The sequence below is a fragment of the Scophthalmus maximus genome, chromosome 2 (genome assembly GCF_022379125.1).
Source record: "Scophthalmus maximus strain ysfricsl-2021 chromosome 2, ASM2237912v1, whole genome shotgun sequence".
Taxonomy (NCBI): domain Eukaryota; kingdom Metazoa; phylum Chordata; class Actinopteri; order Pleuronectiformes; family Scophthalmidae; genus Scophthalmus; species Scophthalmus maximus.
This window is the reverse complement of record NC_061516.1, coordinates 24,686,755-24,710,626: the sequence shown is the minus strand read 5'-3', so window position 1 is coordinate 24,710,626 and position 23,872 is coordinate 24,686,755. Positions and strand designations below refer to the sequence as shown.

Below are 23,872 nucleotides of genomic sequence, written 5' to 3'. Positions count from 1 at the left end.
CACATGCCCGGTGTACGTGAATGGCCACGTGATGTGCGTTTTCAGGTGTGTTAGCGTGGACGGAGATTATTACTGATGTGGAAATGGAAACGTAGTTTGGATGTTTCCTAGGTTGTGATGATTAAGGTCCGGGTATGTGTCGCGATACGTCTGTGACTCTGACCTACTGAGACCAGGTACGTCACCACATATTCAGAACATATTGTCAAAACATATGGCGTTATTTAGTTTCACGCCTCGCTGTGAGGAAAGATTTTTATCCTCTTGTCATCAGCTGTGAATACAAGTGATATAAATGTGCAAAGGGCATCCCGACCGAGAGGGAGCCAACATGTGCAAACTGTTCACACCATTTTTTTCCCTTCTTCTTCTAAATCAGGAATGCACACTTCCTGTGAACATCTGGCAGCAAGTGTGAGTCAATGAGACAATTAAAAACCATCAGACAGAAATGTTTTATATGAAAAGCAGAAATGTTCACCTTTTCATTAGAGCCATGGATTTTTATAGGGGGTTCATATGACCGGGCTTTACAAAAGGAATAAAAAAGTAATTCTGAAGAGGTCAGGCATGAAAAGAAGGCGCTGGCATTTTGCTGTTAATGACATTTACAAAGCCTCATCCCAAGGAACTATAGCCTCAAGTTAGATTTTTGAAAATGTGAAACAAACCGCTTCTAACTTCGAAACCCCACTGACATTTGCGCAACCATGAACGTCGTGGTCGGGATATTTGTGTTTGAACACGGAGAGAGGATAAAAGTCAGGAGATGCCTGACACTGGAGCCGGAACTACTAGAATATCTGTTTGGAATTATATCTTTTTCTTCTCTCGCTTGCATTGATATGAAATAAAAGTGATTTGCATGTTAAACGGGCCGTAGCCTTCAGGGCCACACAGTGGTGCTCAAACAGCTATGCGTCTGCTCTATAGCAGCATTGAGGTTGAATTGACAGCAACATGATATTGGGAAGGTGACTTACAACACCAATATTGGGCTTTAATTCAATTTCTTATATTGTTCAGTTAGTTGTGTCCACCTATGATGTGGTAGAGGCTCCTCTCTGACTATATGGCCACCTAAAATAATCTGTGTGCAACCGTGAACCACGAGTAGGTCTCCAATAAACCATCGTGACGAAGTTTTGTCGCCTCAGCTCAGTGTTTTTCTCTCTGCGCCTCCACGTAGGTCCCGACTGAACTATCTCAGCGGCTACTTTCGTGGATCGTGGTTAAAATTCGTGGTGAACATTTTGGTTCACGGATAAATGTCTCAACAACCGTCGGGCGGATCGCTCAATGACACTTCCTACAGACGTCCCCATGTTCCAATATTAGCATGTTAGCATATTAAGTTGAACATTGTACCAAGTTTTAGCATGGGTCATTATGAGCATGTTAGCATGCTGACGTAAGCATTTACTTTAAAATACCCTTGTGGCAACATAAAGTCTCATCCATCCAATCCTTTTTCTTGTTTTACACCAAACTGTAAAATGATTATTTCGAACAGTGTGGAGACTCTATTCTTTGTCATTACTTTTCTCCAGGAAATGAAACTTGCTCAGGTGTCGTCGCTGCATCTTTCATTGCATGTGATCACACAATATGATTCATGCGAGCAGACACCCCTTGTTTTTTTTGTTGTTTTTTTACAGGCAGCGACAGAAACCTGATTTTTGTTCTGTGATTCAGTTCCACTTCTCCTTCCCGGGACCCTCTGGGTGGCCCTCAGCAGGGGCCGCAAAGGGAACATTTGGCTGCGATATTTGGAGTTTGAAGTTTTGAAATCCTCCCCCACGGACGAGTTTCACCCTCGTGGCGGTGATATTCAAATAAACGTCAAGGAAATGAACGACTTTAGTTCAGACTAGTGGACGTTTTCAGAGGGTGGTGGGATTTTCTCCAGTGGTTTTCTTCCTGTGGGTAGTAATTGATCTGTCTGTGTTTAGGTTGTACATGTGGCTGAGAGAGAGAGAGAGAGAGAGTGGGTGGGTTTCTCCCTCCGCCCCCCCATCATGCTCCTCATCCGACCTGTGCTTCTTCCTCCCCTCTGCTCAGGTGGTCTGTTCATCAGGAACACCGATCAGGAGTACACGGCCTTCCGCTTGGCCATCTTCCTGCACAACACCAGCCCCAACGCCTCGGAAGCCCCGTTCAACCTGGTGCCTCACGTGGACAACATCGAGACGGCCAACAGCTTCGCCGTCACCAACGCCTGTAAGTCACACACACACACACACACACACACGCGTGATTTTCTTCGTGACGGGTTCATGTGTGTTTAAAATATTACGTTGAATCAGGAAATTGAGGTTTCCTGTGCAACAAAGTGCGGAACGTGATTTAGGCAAAGAACTACGGTCTTAATGTCTTTCCCATTGGTGATAATATCACTATACTCGTCAAGTTAAAGGAATAGTTCAACATTATCTCGTAGAAAGAAGCCGAAGCTGCATTTCTTTTTTTGTTTACAGATAGAAACAATGAGATGTAGGTAGATTTAATTTTGAACTTTGGAGAAGTTTCCCTTTGCTTCCAGCCTTAATGCTAAGCTAGGCTAACCACATACTGACGCCTGTCCAGGTGTCCAGGTGTGAAACCCAGAATGAAGGCGAATAAGCATTGTTTTCAAAAAAAACAAAACAATGAATTTCTGTCTATAAAATATAAATATAAACAAATACAAGCAGTCAGACAGTGGGACGGGTTGTGGACATCGACCCAGGGGAGTCAATCTTATACGGAAAAGGAAAGATTGAGGTTAAGGTGATTTCAGACACAAACTGGAAAACGTCCGGGGGAACTGGGTCCGGGACATTTCCTGGACTTTCGGGAGTTGTTGTCACAGTTTTCCATGTGCCATGGAGGATTATCTGGATTACGATAATCTGATTAAACTGTCGGCCTGTTCGATGATCAGACTGCTTGTGTATCTTGCCATGTTGGACTCACAGCGATTACAAGTTGAAAGTACAATGTTTATTATAACTGATTGACATGATTGCCCAAAGTGCCACCTGAGTGGTGACGAGAATGATCCTGTGAAAGCTGTTTGTTCCCCTGGTTCTAATGTGATGAATGACAGAAATAATCAGTATCAGTATTATAATGATTATTGTTTTTAGTAAAACTAGGATCAAATTTGTGTCAGTAGAAGTGGCAGTGGTGTAAACGCTAATCAGTTTGAGTTATAGTGATGAAATAGACGTCAACCAATAATGACACGGGCAGTTAATGACACATATTTTACTTATGTGTTCCCACATGAAACAGCTTATTGCTTTGTGTGTGTGTGTAGCTGCGTGAAAGTGCAGTACATTTGTGTGTGTGTGTGCGTGTGCGTGTGTGTGTGTGTGTGTGTGTGTGTGTGTGTGTGTGTGTGTGATGCATCATTTCAGCTGTGTCTGTGAGCGTTTTCTGGTTCACATCTGATCTGAGCAAAGCTGCACATGCTACACACACACACACACACACACACACACACACATGAACACACACAAACAACAATCACACACACACACACACACACACACACTGCCATGGCTAGACCTCCTAATAGCAGTGGGCAGTGATTTTTGGTGAGTGACCGTGTGTGTGTGTGTGTGGGGGGGTGTGTGTGGGGGGGGTGTGTGTGGGGGGGGGGTGGCGGCTCCTGCAAAGAGCATAAAACACGGCAGCCTGATGTCTTCTGCTATCTATAGTGTGATCTGGTGTTCGAAAAATCAATGGCTAAATTAAGCAGAGAATGAAGTGCTGTTGTGTGTGCTTGGTAATCGAGGGTGTGTGTGTGTGTCCGTCTTTGCTCGTGTGTGTTTGCATCTTTGTTTTTGTGTGCGTGTGCGTGCGTGTGTGTTCACCAGAGTCGAGTCAGATTGAGAAATGTCCTCGCTCTGTGATCAGATGAAGAGAGTGGGTATTTTGAAAACTCTTGCATTTTAAAATGATGCCAATATTCCCCCATTAAATTTACCACTGACCTTCAAATGACATTTTGACAAATTAGCTCCCTTAAAAGTTTGCTGAATTTCGACAGTAGTTATTCCCATTTGCAGTGGACTGGATGGATGTACAGACAACAATCACTGGATTACTTTCATACTGAATAAAACTCCTTTTCTTCTTCTTTTTATGTCTAGGTAGACTTTTTCTACATGATCGACAACGGAGTTAATAGTCTCTATGAAAAGCACAGTGTGGACCAAATCTAAAAATATGTATACTGTGTCTGGGCCCTTTAGATTTGACTGATTTATGACTTAGCGGAAGAGTAGGAATTCATATGCATTGGTCTTTTCCTCTGAATTACAATGGCAACCCTGCATGCTTATCTTCTGTTAAGCTGTTTTGGAGATTTGGATTCACATCTCATGCAATTATCAGCAAAAAAATATGCAAACTTATACAGTATAGAGGTGGAAAACCTTGAAAGTTTGGAAACGTAAGCATTCGCCTCAAATGTCTTTTTTTAAAAAAAGGAAAAAACTGATGCATCTGCAAGGTTCTGGTTATGAATGACCTTCTAAGATGAAGTTACAGCAGATGAAGCTGTATTGATCTCTGCGGGGGAAATGAGCAGCAGAAAGAATAATGCAAGTGGGGAAAACAGCAAAGTAGGTTATGAGCACAGGATTAGAATATAAGATAAGCAAACAAAAATAATTGCAGGGTAGTATATGCTGTACTGTATGCACATGTGAAAATACAGCTGACGATAACAATATATTCAAAGCCCCAGTGTGTAATTTTTGTACTTTTCTCATATGGCGGTAAAGTTGCAAACCGCAACCAACTGAGCACCCGGCAGGGGACACTTTATGGTGGCGCACCGCTGACTCCATTTCCGTTTTTTCCGGCAGCGTCTGAAAATTCAACCCGAATGCGTCGTATTCTGAAAACGCATTGTGCAACAACCGTATTCAACACGACGTAGCAAACATGGAGACTCACACGGAGGTCGGGTCCACTTCATGTAACTATATTTAACTCATTCAGAGTTGACGAAAAAACATTGTCTCTTTGTTGCAGGTGATTATACATATGTGAACACATAGTCATGGACAATATATTCAATTTCTGTGAATGAGTTCTTCTAAATATTACACACTGTAGCTTTAAAGCATGAATATTAATATGGTCTCAGTTAAGAAGTTCTTGGAAATATAGTGCATAACCTTTATGTTAGAACATTGCAGAATAATCCAAAACTAGTATTTAGTGCTTGAGTATTTTTTTATGAGCTACTTTAAAAGAAAAATCTATAATTTGCACATACTTAACGACTGGTATGATAAGTGTCGTAAAATCTGAAATATCTTTTTTTAATAATCCCTCATTTTGGCTTGTGTTTTACGTGCAAGGTCACACCAGCCCTCCGAACGGGCATTTTATGACGTTCGGTCAATACGGACGCGGCGAGACAGGAAGCGGCTGTTAGACGAGCTCTCGCTGAGCGGGCGGCCAATGAGGAGAGAGTCGTCCTTGCAGTCGAGGCGAGTCGCTGGGTGTAAACTGTTTGATATTTCCAGGAGCAAAAAAGAAACCATGGGGGTTTTCGCCCTTTCGTCTAATGGCTGCACAGTCACAGGAAGCGAGACTGCAGTCCATTGATTGGCCGAGCCAAATCAGAGCAGAATTACATGAGCCAATCAATGGCTCTGATAGCTCAGGGCCAGCGGGAAATCTGAGATCGAAGCGCATAGGTTATTTTACCCCCTCCCCTTCTCTTCCCTTCCTATTTTCTTTTTTTACATTTACCTTCTTAGTCCCTGTTTCGCTCCATTATAATAAAAAGGCCCTGAGATAATGGTTATGAATTGGAAGGGTCACTATGTGATGTTTAAGGGCAATAGTGTCAATTTTGGTAAAGGGGGAGATGGAGAGACGGAGTTAATTTGTACAAAGAGATAAGGCCATTCAGCGGCTCGCCGTGCATCTGTCAGGAAGGCTGATGGGAATAATTGCTATAGGAGGATGGGGACAAATGGTCTTGTATGTTTCCCCATTGTCATTCATAACCATTTTGTAGATAATTCCTCTGATGAATCTGCTGCCTCTTTTTTCTTAGTTTTGATTAACTGTGTGGTCGTAAAAATCCTCATATTCAAAAAGGTTTAAATCAGGAAATGTTCTCTGATAAAGGTTTGTCTTATGGAACATAAATCTCTGTTCCCCTTTAGTTTCATTTAGAATGAATAATAGGAAACAATAAAGAATTAAAAAAACGTCAATGAAGCAGTTTAACCTGAATCCAAAGCAGGTGATGTGTTGTCAAACACGTTACACTGTGTGACACGTTCCTTCATCATGACCAGGAACAAGGACATTGTGGTAATTTGCCTCGCGGCCGTTCACTCGCACGCTGACCTTCTGCAGTAGATACGCACCAGAGCACCATGTGAATTAATTTACGACAGCGTTTTAGGCACATTGAGGGGAAAAAAATAAAAGTGACTAAAATAACAATTTTATTTAATATTATACTTTGGAAATAAACCGTACGGTGTGAGTACTCACACCTTCCTCTGGTGTGGTGCCACACTGACAACATATGCTGACGTTAATATATATATATTTCAACTTTTTCTCGTAGAATTATTACTTCATTCTCGTAAAATTACTACTTCATTCTCATATTATGACATTTTTGTCTTGCAATATTATGACATTTTTTTCTTGTAATAGTACGACTTTAGTCTCGTAATATTATGACGTTATTAGGATATTACTGAACCCTAAATAGACAAAACTATGTATTTTGTGAGCTTTCTAATTCCCCCCCAAAGTTGTATTTCAATGGAGCTGACAACCATGCGTTATTGGTTTTGTCTACGTGTCCTTTGAAAAAAACCAAAATAACACGTTCCTCTTCCCAGGCTGAAGCTATAACGTGCACTCTCGACTCGCTCATGACTCCATTTATTTACCACTAGCATCCCAATGGTTTATTTCCTGTGAGGAAAAACGGGAGCATTACTCATCACAGTTCATCCTTTTGTTCTTTTGTCTAATTCATGAGTCAGACAACAAAGTCTCAGACGGATGAAAGAGGTCATCCGGTCGGCTTATGCAGAGTGAAAAGTTTAATGCTGCCTTGTGTCGCCCATGACGCATCGCTTGCTTCGAATTTACTGAGACAGACCTTTCTTTTCTCGCTCATAACGAGTTGTCAGATTTCAGTCTTTTTCCGCATTCCGCAAAAAAGAAAAAATCCCCGTGTGTCACACGTGTGGAAGAGCCGTGATTAAGATGCCAGAGCAGCAGACGGACTGGTTTTATAACGAAACGCGGAGCACGGCATGATGATGGCGTCGACGCCATGGATCTCTGCCTGGCTGTCAAGGCGCCAACGCTGGGCGATGTGCTTTGGAAGTGTCAGGACGGTGTCCAGAGCGTGTGGGTCTCTGAACTTCAGCGGCTTCTCAGACCTGAGCGGATACGTCCTCTGGGAACTCAGCACTGAAAGTCCGCGAGATCAACAAAAAAGACGGGGAATAGGTTGGAAAATCAAGGAATTGTACAATTTTCAGCATCCTCACTGAGGACGTTCAGCCTCAACAAGACGATTCTCTGATCTCACATTCTCCACGTGGTACCGGAATTCAATTCAATTCAATTTTATTTGTATAGCGCCATATCACAACACACATTGTCTCAAGGCACTTTACACAGTGAGGTCAATATTACAATATTACAATATTACAGGGAAAACCCAACAAATCCCACAATGAGCAAAGGACTTGGCGACGGTGGAGAGAAAAAAAAGTCCCTTTTAACAGGAAGAAATCTCTGACAGAACCGGACTCGGTTGTGGGCGGAGCTTCTGTCTCGACCGGTTGGGGTGAGGAGAGAGATGGGGAAGAGAGGAGAGACAGTAGGAGAGAAGAGAGAGGACAGTTGTACAACCGCCGCTTTAATCTCTACCAGACTGACACTTATGATGAAATGAAAAGGAGGAGATTGTGTGTAAGGAACAAGTGAAAGGAGAAGTCTTCTTTCTCGAGGACAGGATGAGTTAGCGGTGAAACTTCCGTGTCGCGTTACTTGCGCGGGAAAGTGAGTCTACTAGATCTCCCTGCCTTCATGATAAAACTCGAAATGAAATGAATATCTAGGCGCTGCCGTCGTGTAGGGAATAAAAAGAAAACCGTAATCGATTGGCCTCTGAGCAGCTGCAGACTTCTCAGCTGTGTGTCCCGTGTGTGAGTGTCCCCCCCCCCCCCTCCTTTTCATGTGCAGTTCATTCATCCAGCTGATTTAATTTTTTGTTATTATTTCTTTTTGTTTCCCGGTAACCTCGTCACCGCGCGGCCAGACAAAGGCTCAGGCAGCGCGCGTGTGGGCGGAAGGGCTTAATTTGACCTCCCACACACGCGCTGCGCGGCCTTCGCCTTCGTCGAAGCGGTGACACCTTAATCTGCATTAAAGTCATTTATATTCAGCGTGGCAACTCTGACTCACTCCAGATTCCAGATAGCGAGCAGCTTGTTCGCTCCTACATGCCACATAGGACACTCCAGATTTGTTTTCTTCCGCCGGCGCTCACGCACGTGGACACTTCCTTGTTTGTCCTTGAGCACACGAGAAACGTCGCTCTCCCATTCGTGGTTGTGCGCGCGAATAATCAGGCCGCGCTGCACGCTGGAGCTCTTTAAGTCTATTATCTCTCCCTCCACGGGCTCCATTCAGAGGGGCTCTTTGCTCTGTAGTGCTGCCCTTTAAATGGCTGCCTGTGCCCCTCATTTGTCTGAGGATTTCTTCCGAAGCAGGAATGGAAAAATGAACAGGCCTTTTGGCGATGCATACTTGTGTGTGTGTGTGTGTGCGTGTGCGTGTGCGTGTGTGTGTGTAATGGCTGGTGTTAGGAGAAAAAGGGATGGGGAGAAAGGAATGGGGGGATGGGGGCTGCTAATGAGAGATTAATGTGGTGGAGCAGGGAGGAGGATGGAGGATGGAGGGGTGAGTAAAAGGAAAAGGAGGCGTTTGGGGAAAAAGAGATATTTTTTTTTCATTATTCATGATTCATTAGCGTTGTCAAAGGTAAAATGTAAGTAACCCTCCTCAGCTGTTTTCTCTTCACAAGGTACAATATGGCTTTTTTCTTCCTTCAGAACCCACAGTAGCCCTGCACCATGTTATTCTTAGGCTGCTGACAATGAAGACATCATGATGAAAAGTGTGCCCCCCCCCCCAAGTGCATCGCTGTTTGTGTGGCGGGCAAAAAAAAACAACAAAAAAGGCAAGGACGTCCAACAAAAGAGTTGACTTTGCAGTCAGAGAAACAGCAGAGTCCTGTGTGCCCTTCAAATCACCGGGTGCCTGTCAATCCAACCGCCAAGTTTTCTACCAGCATAACTGAGGAAATACAACATACAGTATGTGAGTGGAGTCAGTCATCAAGACACCTTATTTTATTCCAATAAAAAAAAAAAAGATTTGATCTTCAAATATCCTGACTCATGATTGTTTAAACGTCTGCATGATTTAGTATTTCCTGCTTCCAAGATAATAGAACAAGGTGTAATGCTGTCAGGGAGGTGCAGGAACCGGAGCCAAATGCAGATGGGAATTCAAATACTAATCATTTTTAATAAACGGAAAAGAAAACAGACTTACATTTGTCCAAAGTGAACAAAAACACACAATCCAACAAAGGGTGTAGAAAAAAAGGAGCATATATCACAGGCATCACGGAACAGAACAGAACAGAACAGGAGCCACAAACACAGACGAACCGACACAGAGGACCGGGGGCGAGGACGAATTGTCAAATTTGCTCAGGAAGTTTCCTGAATCTTGACGTGACCCGGAAGTATTCGATCAGCAGCCGTGATAAGAGCTGTTCGGATTCTCTAAATGCTTAGGAAAGGAGCTTCAATGCTTCCTTTCCTATCTCATGGGGCATAAGGTACACGGGAGCTTCCTTTGTGAGAGTGAGGAGATACAGACGCCCCACAATTCATTGCGGCAGCGATATTTAACGTGACGCGCCATCGCACGGACGTAAACGAGTCAATCCTTAGTAGAAGTAGAAGAAGAAGAAGAGTATGAATATGACCCAGAAGAGACGCACCTCATCATGTCAGTTACTGTTACATATGAATCATTTACATCGGATGGTTAGCACTTTCGCCTCACAGCAAGAAGGTTCTGGGTTCGAATCCCGGTTCAAACCAACCAGGGCCTTTCTGTGTGGAGTTTGCATGTTCTCCCCGTGTATGCGTGGGTTCTCTCCGGGTTCTCCGTCTTCCTCCCACAGTCCAGAGACATGCAGAATGGGGTCAGGTTCATTGGAGACTCTAACTTGACCGTAGGTGTGAATGTGAGAGTGAATGGTTGTCCGTCTCTGTATGTGGCCCTGTGATAGGCTGGCGACCTGTCCAGGGGTGAACCCCGCCTCTCGCCCAATGTCAGCTGGGATTGGCTCCAGCCCCCCCGCGACCCGTAAATGGATCAACGATGGATGGATACATCTGATGTCACACGGTGGTAAAACACTGAAACATGCTGATGGAGCCGCTGCGTTTTTAGTAGTTCATCTTCCGAAATTTGTAGTTTCACCGCGACAGACTCACGTAAATAACATCCGTCGTCGCGTGATGACGTAGGTTTACTGAAGGTGGAGTCGGATTCTCTGAGCAGCGAAGTCCTATCAGTCCTCCTTTACACCTTTCCTCGACCTCATGACGTTTTCCACTGAGGTCAAGGAATAATAGATAGGAATAGTAGATAGGAAGGACAATTCAACCTCACCCCAACTACAAGGAACAGGAAGTGCAGAGACACGAGGAAATGTGTCATAGATATGATTTATATCCCGATATTTTCCCTGTCTCTCGTTCCGCCTCGTCTTCTGTGCCACTTCACCTCCCTGAACCTCCCCCCTCTTGACCTGTGACCGGTGTTTATGAGTGTATCTGTCGATGGAGGTCGCCCCGGTCGAGGGAGACGTCTGAGGACGATAACTTTCACTGAGAAACATTGTTTCCCACAGATTCTGTTGTGGAGGCTATTTAGGATTTATTGCAGTGAACGTGCTCTCATGAGCACCCGGATGACAGGCACAAAGAGTGCAAGGGGTAGGCAGAGATTAGCTGGCCTGTGCGAGGACGGTAAAAAAAAAAATGAGTTGGGACGGTCGTCTTTCCGACCAACGCTGCAGGATTTCCCTCCCCCGGTGTTGTCGATAACCAGTCCGACAGACAGCAGCTTCTCCCACATGAGAAGTCTTCTGCGATCTCTTTTCAAGGCGACATTCACATCAGAATTGATGAATTGCAAACTCAAAAGGTTTTGAATAGCCGTAATCCACAACGTCCAAATCTGGTTTTGTCGATTGGACCAGGATCCAGGTTTGCTAACTCCAATTAGCTGCTGTGTAGCAGTTTCATCATTAGCCTCGGGGGCTTACATACATTTTTTTTCCAACCTACACGAGATTGTGTTTGTTCATAAATGTAACTTAGATGAGGATCTGATGTATATATATATATATATATATACACACACAAACACACACACATATATGTATATGTATATATATATATATATATATATATATATATATGTATATATATGTATGTATATATATAAATATAGGTTTTCGAGACAAAATATTTCTGTGAATGTAATCTAGTTTTGTTTAGGAAGAAAATATTGGTCCTATTATCAGATAGCTATAAAAGATAATATAGTAATAACATTCTTTCCGTATTCAACCTGAGGATAAATTCTTTGTCAGTCTAAAAATGTAAATATGAAATGGTTTCATAAAACGGTCTGTTGACTGAAGGAAAAGCTGTTGTTGTTTACAGAACAGCCGCTGTATAATGGCTTTCAATCTTACAAAGCAGGAACGGAAAAAGTAATTTCACAACGCGCATCGAGGTCATATTTGCAAACCGCATATCAAACACTCGCCATCTTTGTTTAGAACAAGACATATGACTTGTTCTGCTGTTTGCTCATTGAAAAAGAACAGAAACAGCTGAAGTGTGTCGCAAGGCCGCGTCGGCTCACTACAGCTGCCGCCAAATTATGGCCTCAGTCATTTAATGGGAAGTATTGGACATTTGGAAGCCGTCGGGGGTGTGAGGCCGACTCAACACCTTCCTACTCAATTGCAAATCTATTTTGGGGACACCAGGACGTTCTGATGGATTTTTTCCTCCAAAACGAGGACTGGGAAGTCACGCCGGCTACTTTGTTGTTAATCATTCAGGAAGGTTTTCTTTACAAAGCATCCTTTGAGCTCCCGTTTGATTTTCTTTTTTAAATGCATCAATTTGCAGCTCTGCAGAGGGAAGCGGGTGAACTTTTATTACAAGTCATTTTGAGGGCAGATTTTCCAGATTTAGTTTGTAGAACTCGACTTGAAGACTTGTTTCAGTATTTGGTTTCTCATGTTGGCCGGACAACCTTTTGGTCACAACCTCACCTTCACCCGAGGAAGAAGAAGAAGGATGAAGGAAGTTCCAAAGGACGGCTGTGTCTTGTTTGTGTAGATCATTCTTACCCAGCTCCTGCAAAGAGTTTATGGACGCGTGCCGGCGATTGGGCACTCTATTGCACTTTGGATAAAAAACGAATCAGTCAATCAGAAATCATGGTGAGAAGAAGCACGTATACCTATATGTCTATAGGGGTTCTGAATGGCCCCGCTTGAAGGTGGTGGGAAAAGCCGGAGAGCGGAGAGACGCAACTCTGTTTTCGGCAACATATTAAGATTCGTCTTGTTGCACTTAGTTCTTCATAAACTGACCAAAACAAACTGAACAGCCCAGAAGGAGCTTGTGAGAGGAGTTCAAACCCTGGCTCCTCTCTCACCTTCACACACCTGGCAAGTCACAGTGTGAAGCAGGCGTGAATGTGGGCTTGTCATTTTTCGGAAAATTCAATTATCCATTTGTCGGACACATTGCCCTCTAGCCCGATGATGGAAAGACGCGCGGGGGGAGGGGGGGGGTGTTCCCGAAGCAACTGGATAATCTCGCATGTCGTTCTCATGAGGCCAAACAAGCAGCTCAGGTTCCGTCATGAGCATCAACCTCCCGGTTGATTGTGAGATTTCCATTTGTTGTATGATTGGAATTTCCTCCTGGTGGCGGTGCTCGAGGAGAAACTGGATGAAGTTTGGTTCCTGTGGCTTACGGAGAGAATATTGAAAGGCCAAAGATCAAGATAACCAATCTTTAACATCCTGAATGTCCACATAACATTTTTAAGGATTCGTGCCAAAGCATTTGACTGACCTGAAGGAAGGTCAGTGGTAGGACATGAACACTCCGGTTAGTTGGTTCACCTTTGAACCGTATAAGGCAAATGATGTACTTTGATTTTATCGCATATTCTTCATCAAATTGATGAACATTGTTTTGTCTGCATGGAGGAATCCTTCCGAGTGTCCCGCTGCTCTTGAGCTCGACTATAAACACTTATTTAATCTTCGCAAAAGTTGGGGAAAACCAACAATAAGGCTACGGAGCATCGGCACATGAAACGTCTCCGTAGCTTCTCTGGTGCACAAAAACCCACAGCGGCCCCAACGTCGACCTTCAAGCAACCGTATCAGTCATCCGCTAATATCAACATTGTTCATGCAACATTACCGCTAATGAAACCCCGAACGGATTGAAGAGAATTGCTCTTCAGCGAGACAGAGACAGAGACGGAATATTATATTTCAGGAGACTTGACGGAGACGGGGGAGTGAGCGAGGGACGGAGATATAACAGTTGGCCTGCTCCTGGGATCACGGCGAATAAGTCGCGCGAATTCACAGATGGTTTTTAACAGGAACACGCTCTGGCCAAGGGGACTTGTTCTCACATGCTGTCACAGCTCACACACACACACACACACACACACACACACACACACACACACACACACACACACACATATACTCATACCTACTGCACGCATGAGCCGCTATCACTTTTTTTTTTTTCAAATGACAGGAAGTATAGCTGCAACGCTGCGATTCCACGACCCACATTTCACGCTGCAAGAGATCCCTTCCCGGTGTGCACATCAAGTGGACGGGACGGAGGAGCGGAGGCTCACGTAGAGTTCTGAAAACCCCTCACGATCAAAGGGGCGAGCCAACGGGCTGCGATCGATGGAAATGAATGTAAGCGCTGTCGAACGTCGAACGCTGCGCTGTCGAACGCTGCGTTAGTGAACGGGACGTTTTGACCTCGTCTCTGCGGTCGTATCTTGATCTTGTTCTTCTCTTTAACTTTAGAACCAACTGTGTAACTTCTGAAGAGAAGAAATTGCTCATTTTGTTCTCGTACAAAGTGACGAGTTGAATTCACGAGAGAGAGAAAAAAGAAATCCTTTTTTTTTTTTTTTTTAGTTCTGCTGAAGCAGCAGCTTCACTGTGTCTGACATCAGTGAGCATGTTGAACACGGGGACGGGGGAAGGAGCCGCTGAGTTTTGTTGCGGTTGCTGAAAAAAGTGTGTTATTTTTTTTTATCACTTTCAGAGAGACGAAGGGGGAGGGGGCTGTTTTCAACATTTTTCTGAAACTCTCAGGAAATGTAAAAATGTGACGAAAACGAATCATTTGCTCGTGACTGGATTGCTACAAAGCTCTCCGGTCTCTCTGCAGCTGGTGCTAGACTGCTCACTGGAACCAGGAGGAGAAGTTCAAAGCGTCAAATGGCCCAAACATTGAATGGATTAATCGAGAGAATAATCGCCAGATTAATCGATAATGAAAATAAGGACTAAACTGTGGTTTTACGTCACGTTCATTTTGACGACGCTTTTGTCCAAAGCATCTTTCAATCCCCGAGGCAGGTAAAGCGTTGAGGGCGTCGGACCCACACTGGGTTGTCCTGGAATCGAACACCTCCCACTTTCTGTACCAAAGTCGGCGGTGTAACCCGCCAAGCTGTGCCGGCTGCTACCACGTGTACCACATTTGTCTCTGTTTCAAAAAGAAAGAGCTAATCAAAGCAACTACGAGATGAGTCCGAGAAAACCGATGACGCGGCAGAGTTAAATAGTGTGTTGTTTTTTCTTTTCACCCACTCATAATGAGATGATTTCAGCAGCATCAGCTCGGTGTCAGGACCGAACTGTGCGTGCTGCTTCGAAGATGGATGAATAACGTTTGTGTCGGTCTAATGAGTGGGTGTGTGTGCGTGTGTACATACAATTAGCAGGTTTGCTTTTAACGGCCATTATATTTCCACAGTGTGAGTTTAGGAGGAGAAAGTTGATTTTAGACGCATTGTTCATTAGCTAGAGGTCAAACGGTCACACTCCCTCTGTGTGGCCCCAGGAGGGGGAATGGACCCTGACCTCTTCACCTCTAACCCCCCCCCCCCACCTTCTCAGGAATAAAGACGGAGAGGAGCCAGATGGTGCCTCTGAATCTGGAGCTGATGTTTCTATTGGTGCGACTCCAAAATGATGGGCTCTGACGAATGATCACACCCCCTCATCTCACCAGGAACAGACGCAGGATCTCAATGAGACTTTTACATTTCAACGGTGGACGAGTTAAAGGGCCAGTGAGCGCTTCTCAAGCAATACGCGTTTTGTAAAATGAGCGAATATTTCCTCACCGTCCGTTGGCTGTCGCCTTTGTTTGTGTGCCGTAAAAAAATGGGGGCCAGACAAATAAAATGGTGCGGACCGCACCACACAGCACATCACTCGTCGACACCTTAAGAGACGCGCTGGCGTGCGGCGCTGCAACTCTGCGGTTTTGGCGTAGTGGTCAGTGCGTCGGCCTCCCACAAGGAGAGAAACAAGCTTTCTCCAGATTCCCTTACTGCCCCTTTAAATCCAACTCGGATCAAAATATGAAATCAAAGTCAGTTTAGCCTTTTGGTAGGAAGAAAGTGGGAGGAGCCAAGTCGTCTCATCCCTACAAAGCTTTTCTTAGCGTTCGGTGTGGCACAAGTCGTCGTGTGTGATACGTTATTCCACAGATATGTTTGCACGTCCGTCGTCCAGCTGTCACACTTTCACACTTCAGCCAGGCGGCATTATTGAGTAGTGCTGTACAGGCAGAAAGTGACAGACGTAAAAAGAAAGTACAATCTGAATTCTGCCATTACATAATAAAGGAGATCAGATAACATCCGTATTAATTAGCATCCGTTAGCTTTTGAGATTGTTTTTTAGTTTCCTCTGGAAATGTTATTTTGCGCAGGACGTCCTCGTCAGCATTTTTCTGTATTTCCTCGATTCCCGTAGTTGGCAGTGATTTTCTTGGTGAACGTGTTATGATACGACGGAGTGTTAGGGAACAGAAAGCAGACATTTTGTTGTATTACAAGAATTACATATTAGGTTACTTACATTTTAAAGGGGAGAATGTCGATGTGGATCATATTGTTAAGTTATACTCTAGTGTAGGTTTCACAAATAGTTAAATACTTGATCCTTTGGCACGTCAGCACCAAATTATCTTAAGAATCAGGACTTTGAAATTATCATGAAACTGTCTCTTCTGAGGAAAGTACCACACAGACTCGGGGGGACATTTTTCGTGGAGGAGGAAATGGCTGGCAGTTTTCTTGTCTTTGTAAAATTCTTGTTATATTATGACTTTTCATCCCAATCACGACTCTATTATCATGACCTCGGATTCTTTCTTCTACTTCAATTTGGCCCTAATACTCGTGTCGTGTTATGGAGATTTTATTGGGGTTCCATTTACTTGCAGCCTTTCTCTCTAAAGCGAGATCAAGGGACAAGGAAATATTCCTCGTCGCACAACTGCACAGCCACATTACAAGAGCAACACATGAAAAGACAGTCGGCCTTCAGGTGACTGAATCTCTCCAATCTCCGGAGGCATGAAAGACATTAGACAGTTAAGTTTTAATTCTCCACGTGGAATGAGGGGCCATCCTTTACCCATTGATATTTGCAGGAGAGAGAGCAGCTTTCATCCTTTTTTAGTTTAGGTTTTTAAAGAAATGTATACCTCTTCATTTGAACCCTTAATTGTGACGTAGAAATGTGTGGCGTCGTCCCACATGCTCGGCCCCTCCTGTACAAACCAAACCCACTCTTTTCTCTCCATATTTACCAGAGGTGGAAAGACTCCTTCTGCCGGAAGCTCTTTACGTACAACACGGTGGCTTTCATTATGTTCCAGCCCTGCAGGTGTATCAATCAGCGGCGTCTCTAAAGGCAGACGATGAAATACAGCAGCTATCACCACGCTAATACAACCACACACGCGCGCGACCTTTCACCCCCTGCTACAACTGCTTTGTCTAATGACGAAAACTATTATTAGAGCGGATCATTACTAGTCGTCAATGCACTTATGTGTGTGTGTGTGTGTGTGTGTGCGCGTGAATGTTTGTGTGTGTGTGTGTGTGTGTGCGCGCGTGAATGTTTGTGTGTGTGTGTGTGTGTGTGTGTGTATGTAGTGTGTGTGTGTGTGTGTGTGTGTGTGTGTGTGTGTGTGAGTGTGTGTGTGCGCGCTGAGGCTATAGACAAAGCTGCTGTTGGACGGTTCCACCATGTCAGCCCCTCTCCAGCAGGCTAACGGAGAAGGGTCCTTGATTGCGGCATGATTGGCCAATTATTGCACCTTTTTTTTTTTTATCACACCAGATACAGCGTCTCCCCGGGCGGTGGTCGGGTGGATGAGCTGATTCGGAGAAGGTTGCTTTTTTTCTCGTTTTTTTCCCCGTTGCTGTGTTCAGTTGCTTAATGACTCCATACGCAATCTCTACACAATGACGGTACAGATGGGGGTGACTGAACTGGGGATGCTCACTGAAGAAAAGAGGAAAGGCTGAGAAAGGAATACACAAGAAGTCAATCCTAAAAAAAATATATCTATCAACACTCTTCTGGCGATGGTGAAAGAAGCTCAGGTCGTTCTGTGCAAACCAGCATAGTTTTATTTATTTATTCATTCATTTGCACACACAGACTGCATGAAATCCAGATGATGAAAAAATAAGAATGTGTCAGGAAAGGTCAAGAAGCCACAGGCTCACACACGGGACCTTCCCTCAACTACAGAAGAAAAACGAAGGATAACAAAATATTAAAACTAAGCTTTAAGACATCATTATAGGGAAATAAGGGCGAGAGTACACATACACATCAAGAAATAATTAGACGTCATGAATTAAATGTGCTGAAGGTGGAGATGATCGGCCTGTCTGGTGTCATATGATTGAATTTTGGGATATTCAATACAAAGAACATTTCTGAAAGTTGACAATGTATGAATACATATATTGGTGATCGTGAAGACAAACTACTAATCACACCACTTCTTTACTTCATCAGCCGCCAACAATCAAAATGATGCGACCGTCGCATGTACGAGGCCGTAGGGTCGGAGGTCACGGCCTCCATAGTTACCTTAGTTACCAATGCTTGACATCTCTGTATTCTTAACACAAAAAAAAATGGAGCGGCTGTTGTGCCGTTCGTTAATTGGCGGTGGGGGATTAAAGCCAGTGCACGTTTTTCCCAAACAAACCCACTACTCAGGCGTCATCCTAGAAGTTAAATGTCCTGCTGTTAAAAAAAACATCCAACTCACCTTGAAGACAAACAAGAGGAAACAAACACATGAAAAGGATTTTGCTGTTGATTTTTTTTTAAATGTGAATCCTCCGGGAACTGTCCTTCATGCTGCGGATGAAACGGGGGCAAAGGAGTGATTTTTGAATATGTATGTGTTTTTAAAGTTAATTGTTTAACCCAAACTTTAAAATGTTCCTCAACCTCACCCAGATGTTTGAGCAGCAAAAAACTGACATCGTGTTTTGTCACCCGTTTGGTTTGTTAACTGCCGTTGAGTATTTTGACCAGCGCCATCTTGGATGTTTTTGCAACCAGACGTAGGAGGCGGGGAGTGGGTCTGACATCATGCTGCATTGAAGATTTGATACTAGAGATTGAACCATAAACTCCACAGGAAAAATGTTTACTGACGTTATGAATCAAGTAGAGAAGAAGAGTAATTTTCTCGTTGGACTTCTATAGAAACAACTAGAGGAGTCGCCCTCTGCTGGTGATTCCAGAGAACACAGGCACTTGCTTCATTTTCAAGACCCGGTGACTTAACGTCCATTTATATAAACGGTCTTTCATTTCATTCATTAATTTTTCTTTATGTCTAACAAATGGAAATAAAAAGCAAGTGCGTCACTGCATACAAAAACCAAAAAACTAAACAAAAAGTGTCATAAAAAATATTTATAAATAAATTAATACTATATGCACCTTGTCTATGGTTTGACACAAGGTGCTGGTCACAAGAAAATAGTTTCATAATCTGCTGCGTGTACATGAGCTGAGATACAGTCCATGTATTTGACTATTTCTTTATGTATTTGAAAAATACCGCGGTCCTGAGTATGAGCGTCTGCATGTTTGTTGTCACTTTCAGACATTAGTTTGCAGCAGACCGGAATATCAATTCCTCATCAATGTGAACTGACATTTCTGGTTTCTAACAAAGAGAGAAACTGTGACTCATCTGCACTTACGTGTTTTTCCGTATGAATAAAAAACACGGTTACGTTATGCAGCACGAGCGTTAGCAGTGATAGAAGCAGGAGAGGCGTCGGCCGTCGCTGTAGCTGCAAGCATTTCACCCTCAAGCAATTTACCCCCCCCCCCCCCCCCCCCCCCCCCCCCCCTTCGGCTGTAATGTCGCTTTTGAGGATATACAATCCCGATGCATTCTTCTTCCTCTGTGCACACAGATGCACATCCACACACCGCTGACGTCAGGGCTTATTTTTCCCAGACAGCTTGCAGTGGATTTGCAGCGTGAGCACAGGGAACGGGGACTTGTTTATGCGGCGCCCTTGACATTTCCCAGCTCCTCACTTCCGCTCAGTCGAATCAAAACTCGCATTATTGAACTGAGGTCCTGGAGCCCACCACTACATCCAACCCCCTCTCCCTCCCTCTCTCTCTCTCTTTGCCCTGCTGCACGCGGCCTGGTGATAATGAATTGCCCTTGAATCCTGACTGGTGATCTTAAAGCCCCCCCCCCCCCCCTCCACTCTCCTCCAGACATTTCCATATGACACTGCATGACTGGGACCAATGACATGTTTGATTCTGTGAGAGAAACAAAGGAGGTGATGGAGATGGAGCGAGGGGATACAGGGAAAGGATGCAAGGAGGGAGAGAGAGAGGAGGAGAAGGAGTGGGTGTGAGAAAGGAGGAAACAAACCCCCACGTCTGATGATGATTTGTGACATTATTGGCGATAAGACGGAAAATGCAAATGACTGCAGGAAGAAAGAGGATCCTTCAAAAGCAGAGTGAAGGCTTAAACTCTCTGTGGGACGACGACAGCAACGACAGCAACGAGTATTTACAGACACAGGTCCTTACTTTTACTGTAACATTGCCTGGTGCAGTTGTTTGGGGAAAAAATCCTCACTTTGTTGTCATGTGTCAGGGAAGAACAAGGTGAGAAGTAATCGTGTTATGCAACACTGAAATTCAAACATTTTCAAGACAGTACAGTGTCAAAAGATGCCAACAGCAAGTTTTTTCTTTTTTTTATTTCTCAGTGAGTGGCTTTAATATCAAATCATCTCTCTTGGCCGGCTCTACCACTTTCAGGCATCAGTGCAGATATTAAATATGAAAAACACTTTATTTTTGGTGCCGTGTCCCTTACGGGCTTGTTTACTAATATCGCTCGACGTGCATGGGGAGGATAAAATGGCAGACAGTATATATCAGTTTGAAATCGGGCCAAGCTTGAAGTCAACCCGACACCCGGCCCTGAACATTTTGGAATCGTCGGAGGGACGGTGCAAAGGCGGGGTGACTGCGACGAGGCACTCCGTTTGTGTACTGATGCACGGTAGCCGTCTGCCCTATAAGCCATCAAATTTTATGCGCATTATGAAAGTTTTATTGGAACGACTCCATAGAAAAATTGAAAGTTATTATCCTGATAATGTCCTGGTTAATTTTGCAACACCTGTGGTTACTGCTTTTTACAGGTCTCGATATATAAAAAAAAAAAACCCAGTGAGCCAGCGGCTTCTTCAGCAGAGACACAACACAGAGTGCGTCTGTGTCGTCGGCTCGTGGGATCCACGGTGCCATGTTGTTTTAAGAGAGAAGACTAACCAAGCGGCACTGTCTCCAGTTACCTAATTGTTTCCTCTATGTGTTGTGACAAATTTAATCGCTGGCGTAATTATACTCACAATGAAGCGCAGCATTTACTAACAGGAGTTGCCAGGAGGTGATCTGGGTGGATGGTGGAATAGAGAAGAATAGAATAGAAAGACATCATTTATCATTGTACAAAATACAAGGAAATCACGAGAGCTGCTCCTGGTTGGTGCACACAATACACTATATCACAATATGCGTTGAAAGACATATTGCAGACTGCACATGTTGCCCACAGATGACAAGGTGCCTGACTGTCCCCCCACAGTCCAGGGTTCGAATCCCAACTCCCCTGTGTGATACGGGTTTGGTCAACAGCAGCTATTTTGTCCACGGAACGATTGGAATATTAGTTAAAGCTACCGTGTGTATTATTTAGAAGAACTTATTCGCAGAAATTGAATACGCTGTCCATATTTAACTGTCCGAGTTAAATATAGTCACATGAGGTGGACCCGACCTCCGTGTGAGTCGCCATGTTTTTTTCTACGTCGTGAACAAAAAGGTCCAGAACACGCCGCGTTCACGTAGAATTTTCAGACGCTGCCGGAAATCGGAAATGGAATCGGCGGTGCGTTTAAAGTGTCCCCTGTCGGGTGCTCAGTTGGTTGCGGTTTGCAACTTTACCACCAGGTGTCGCCAGAAAATTACACGCTGGGGCTTTAAATGAAAATATTGAATGTGTATGACGTCATTTTGAACTTTTTTTCTGTTTTAAAACCAGACGTAAGATCTTTCCCTAAACTTAGCCATGAATGTCTGAACGTAACCATAAAAGGTCTATAAGAAAACTGAAGTCACTTAAAAACAGATCAGATCTTTTAGATTAAAAAAAAATTAAATCTCCGTTGTCCGGGAACATTTTACCGTTCACGTCGCCGCCTATAGAATTGCAACTTGCCAAGTACATGAATGAAAAAGCTTTTTCTTATTGTAAAGAAAAAAAGAATCTGGTTACAATTCTGTTTGCTGATGTAAGGCTGTTGCTTGGAAACCTGATACTTAGGAGACGCGGTTGTGAGGAGTCGGTCAGAAATGTTGTCTGATTTCAGGATATTCACATTATGTGAAATGACATCGTACGTTGACTCAGTGTTGTCTGATGGCGGTAAGATCACGACCTGCAGTCATTCTTTAGTAGCTCTTATTTTCTTGCTTCCTCCTTCTGCACGTCATCATTTTACGTGATTTCCTTTAGCTCCTTTGGCCCATTTTTGTATCTGTCCGCACACACACACACACACACACACACACACACACATACACCCCCCCACACACAAAGCCACGCACACATCAGTCCCACTGCATGCACCCAGGCCTCCTGCCCGTGTTATTTCCTGTCTCCGTGGGGAGCTGAGGGTGGGTTAATGAGGCAGATAGGCCAGATGATGCTCCTCCAAAGTTCCTTAAACCTGCGTTCTAAACCTCCCCTGTGAGATAAAAGCAGTTTCAAGTGAAGTGTATATGAGCGTCTGTCCTTTTCCAGCTTAAAATTTATCGACCAATAACCTCCCTCCGCCTTTTTTTGTTTTTTTTTGCATCATCACCTGACTTCAATAGGTGTAAAGAACAAAACAAAACAGCAATCGATTCAAACTGAGTCGAAATGAAAGCAAGCACAGGTCTTTTTTTGCAATTTGGAAACAATTAGGGCTGCGACTAACGATTATTTTCATAATCGATTAAGCTGTCGATTATTTTCTCGATTAGTCGTCTGGTCCATAAAATGGTGAAAAATGTTGATCGATGTTTTGCTTTTGTCCACAAACCAAAGATATTCAGCTACCGTCATAGAGGAGCAAAGAAACCAGATAATATTCACATTTAGGAAGTTGAAATCAGAGAACTATGATCTTTTTTCTCATAAAAACTACTTGAACCGATCCATCGATTATCAAAGTCGTTGGCGATTAATTTAGTAGTCGCTTACTAATCGATTCATCGATTAACTGTTGCAGCCCTAGAAACAATGACATGTACTTTGCCATGAATCATAAAGTGCCATGTGCATAAAGTTGAAGCGTGAGAATTGTGGCTGATGTTGAGCTTGTGTACTTTTTACTGCGCTCACCACCTCACTTTAGTGTCGGCACTAAACCACCGCCGACAGTATGAGAAACCTGCCCCATCCCACTTTCGTCATAGTTCATTAACAGCTTGTGTGCGTGCGCCCGTGTGTGTTTTGTGTGTGACGATAAAACGCAGCCAACCCTGACGCTGTGCGTCCTTGTTAGATGTTCTTTAGACGGACGCTGGAGCCCGTTTTGGTCGACTGAGGGGACCGAGACATAATAGGCACAGAAACACGGCGCAGGAGGAGTTTGCTCGGGGGACGGAGGCCTTTTTCTAATGTCGTTCGACACTCGCCTAATATAAAATGTAAACACACCTGCGCGCACACACACACACACACACACACACACACACACACACACATGCAGGGCTTCTCGTTGATGTTGATGGGTAGCACGAGGGGAATGGAGTTGTGTTGTTACCAAACTAGAGACCAACTCCAGGCAGGTGCGTATCGTCTCTTGCAGTTTCTGTTTATTCTAAGACCTCAAGAAAACTGGTGAAAGCGCTAATGATCTCTGCAGGGAAAAGTGGTTGTCACAGCAGCAAAGTAACAGCAGGACACGGTGTGTATGAAGTAAAAGTTTAAGTGACAGGAAGTCAGGAAAAAAGCAACAGCTTTTTGTAATGTTTGCAATATGG

General features: G+C 44.0%; 1 protein-coding gene across 5 annotated transcripts in view; it reads left to right on the top strand.

The window, feature by feature from the left end:
- The window catches only part of gria4b (glutamate receptor, ionotropic, AMPA 4b), a 113,097-nt gene that overhangs the window by 9,665 nt on the left and 79,560 nt on the right, over positions 1–23,872 (top strand). For all 5 annotated transcript variants that reach the window (XR_004790119.2, XM_035625187.2, XM_035625186.2 and 2 more), the window contains exon 2: positions 2,062–2,220. Coding sequence is in view for 4 of the 5 variants with exons in the window: in XM_035625187.2 (XP_035481080.1) it covers positions 2,062–2,220 (159 nt within the window). In the remaining variant the exon portion in view is untranslated. The remainder of the gene's footprint in view (positions 1–2,061; positions 2,221–23,872) is intronic.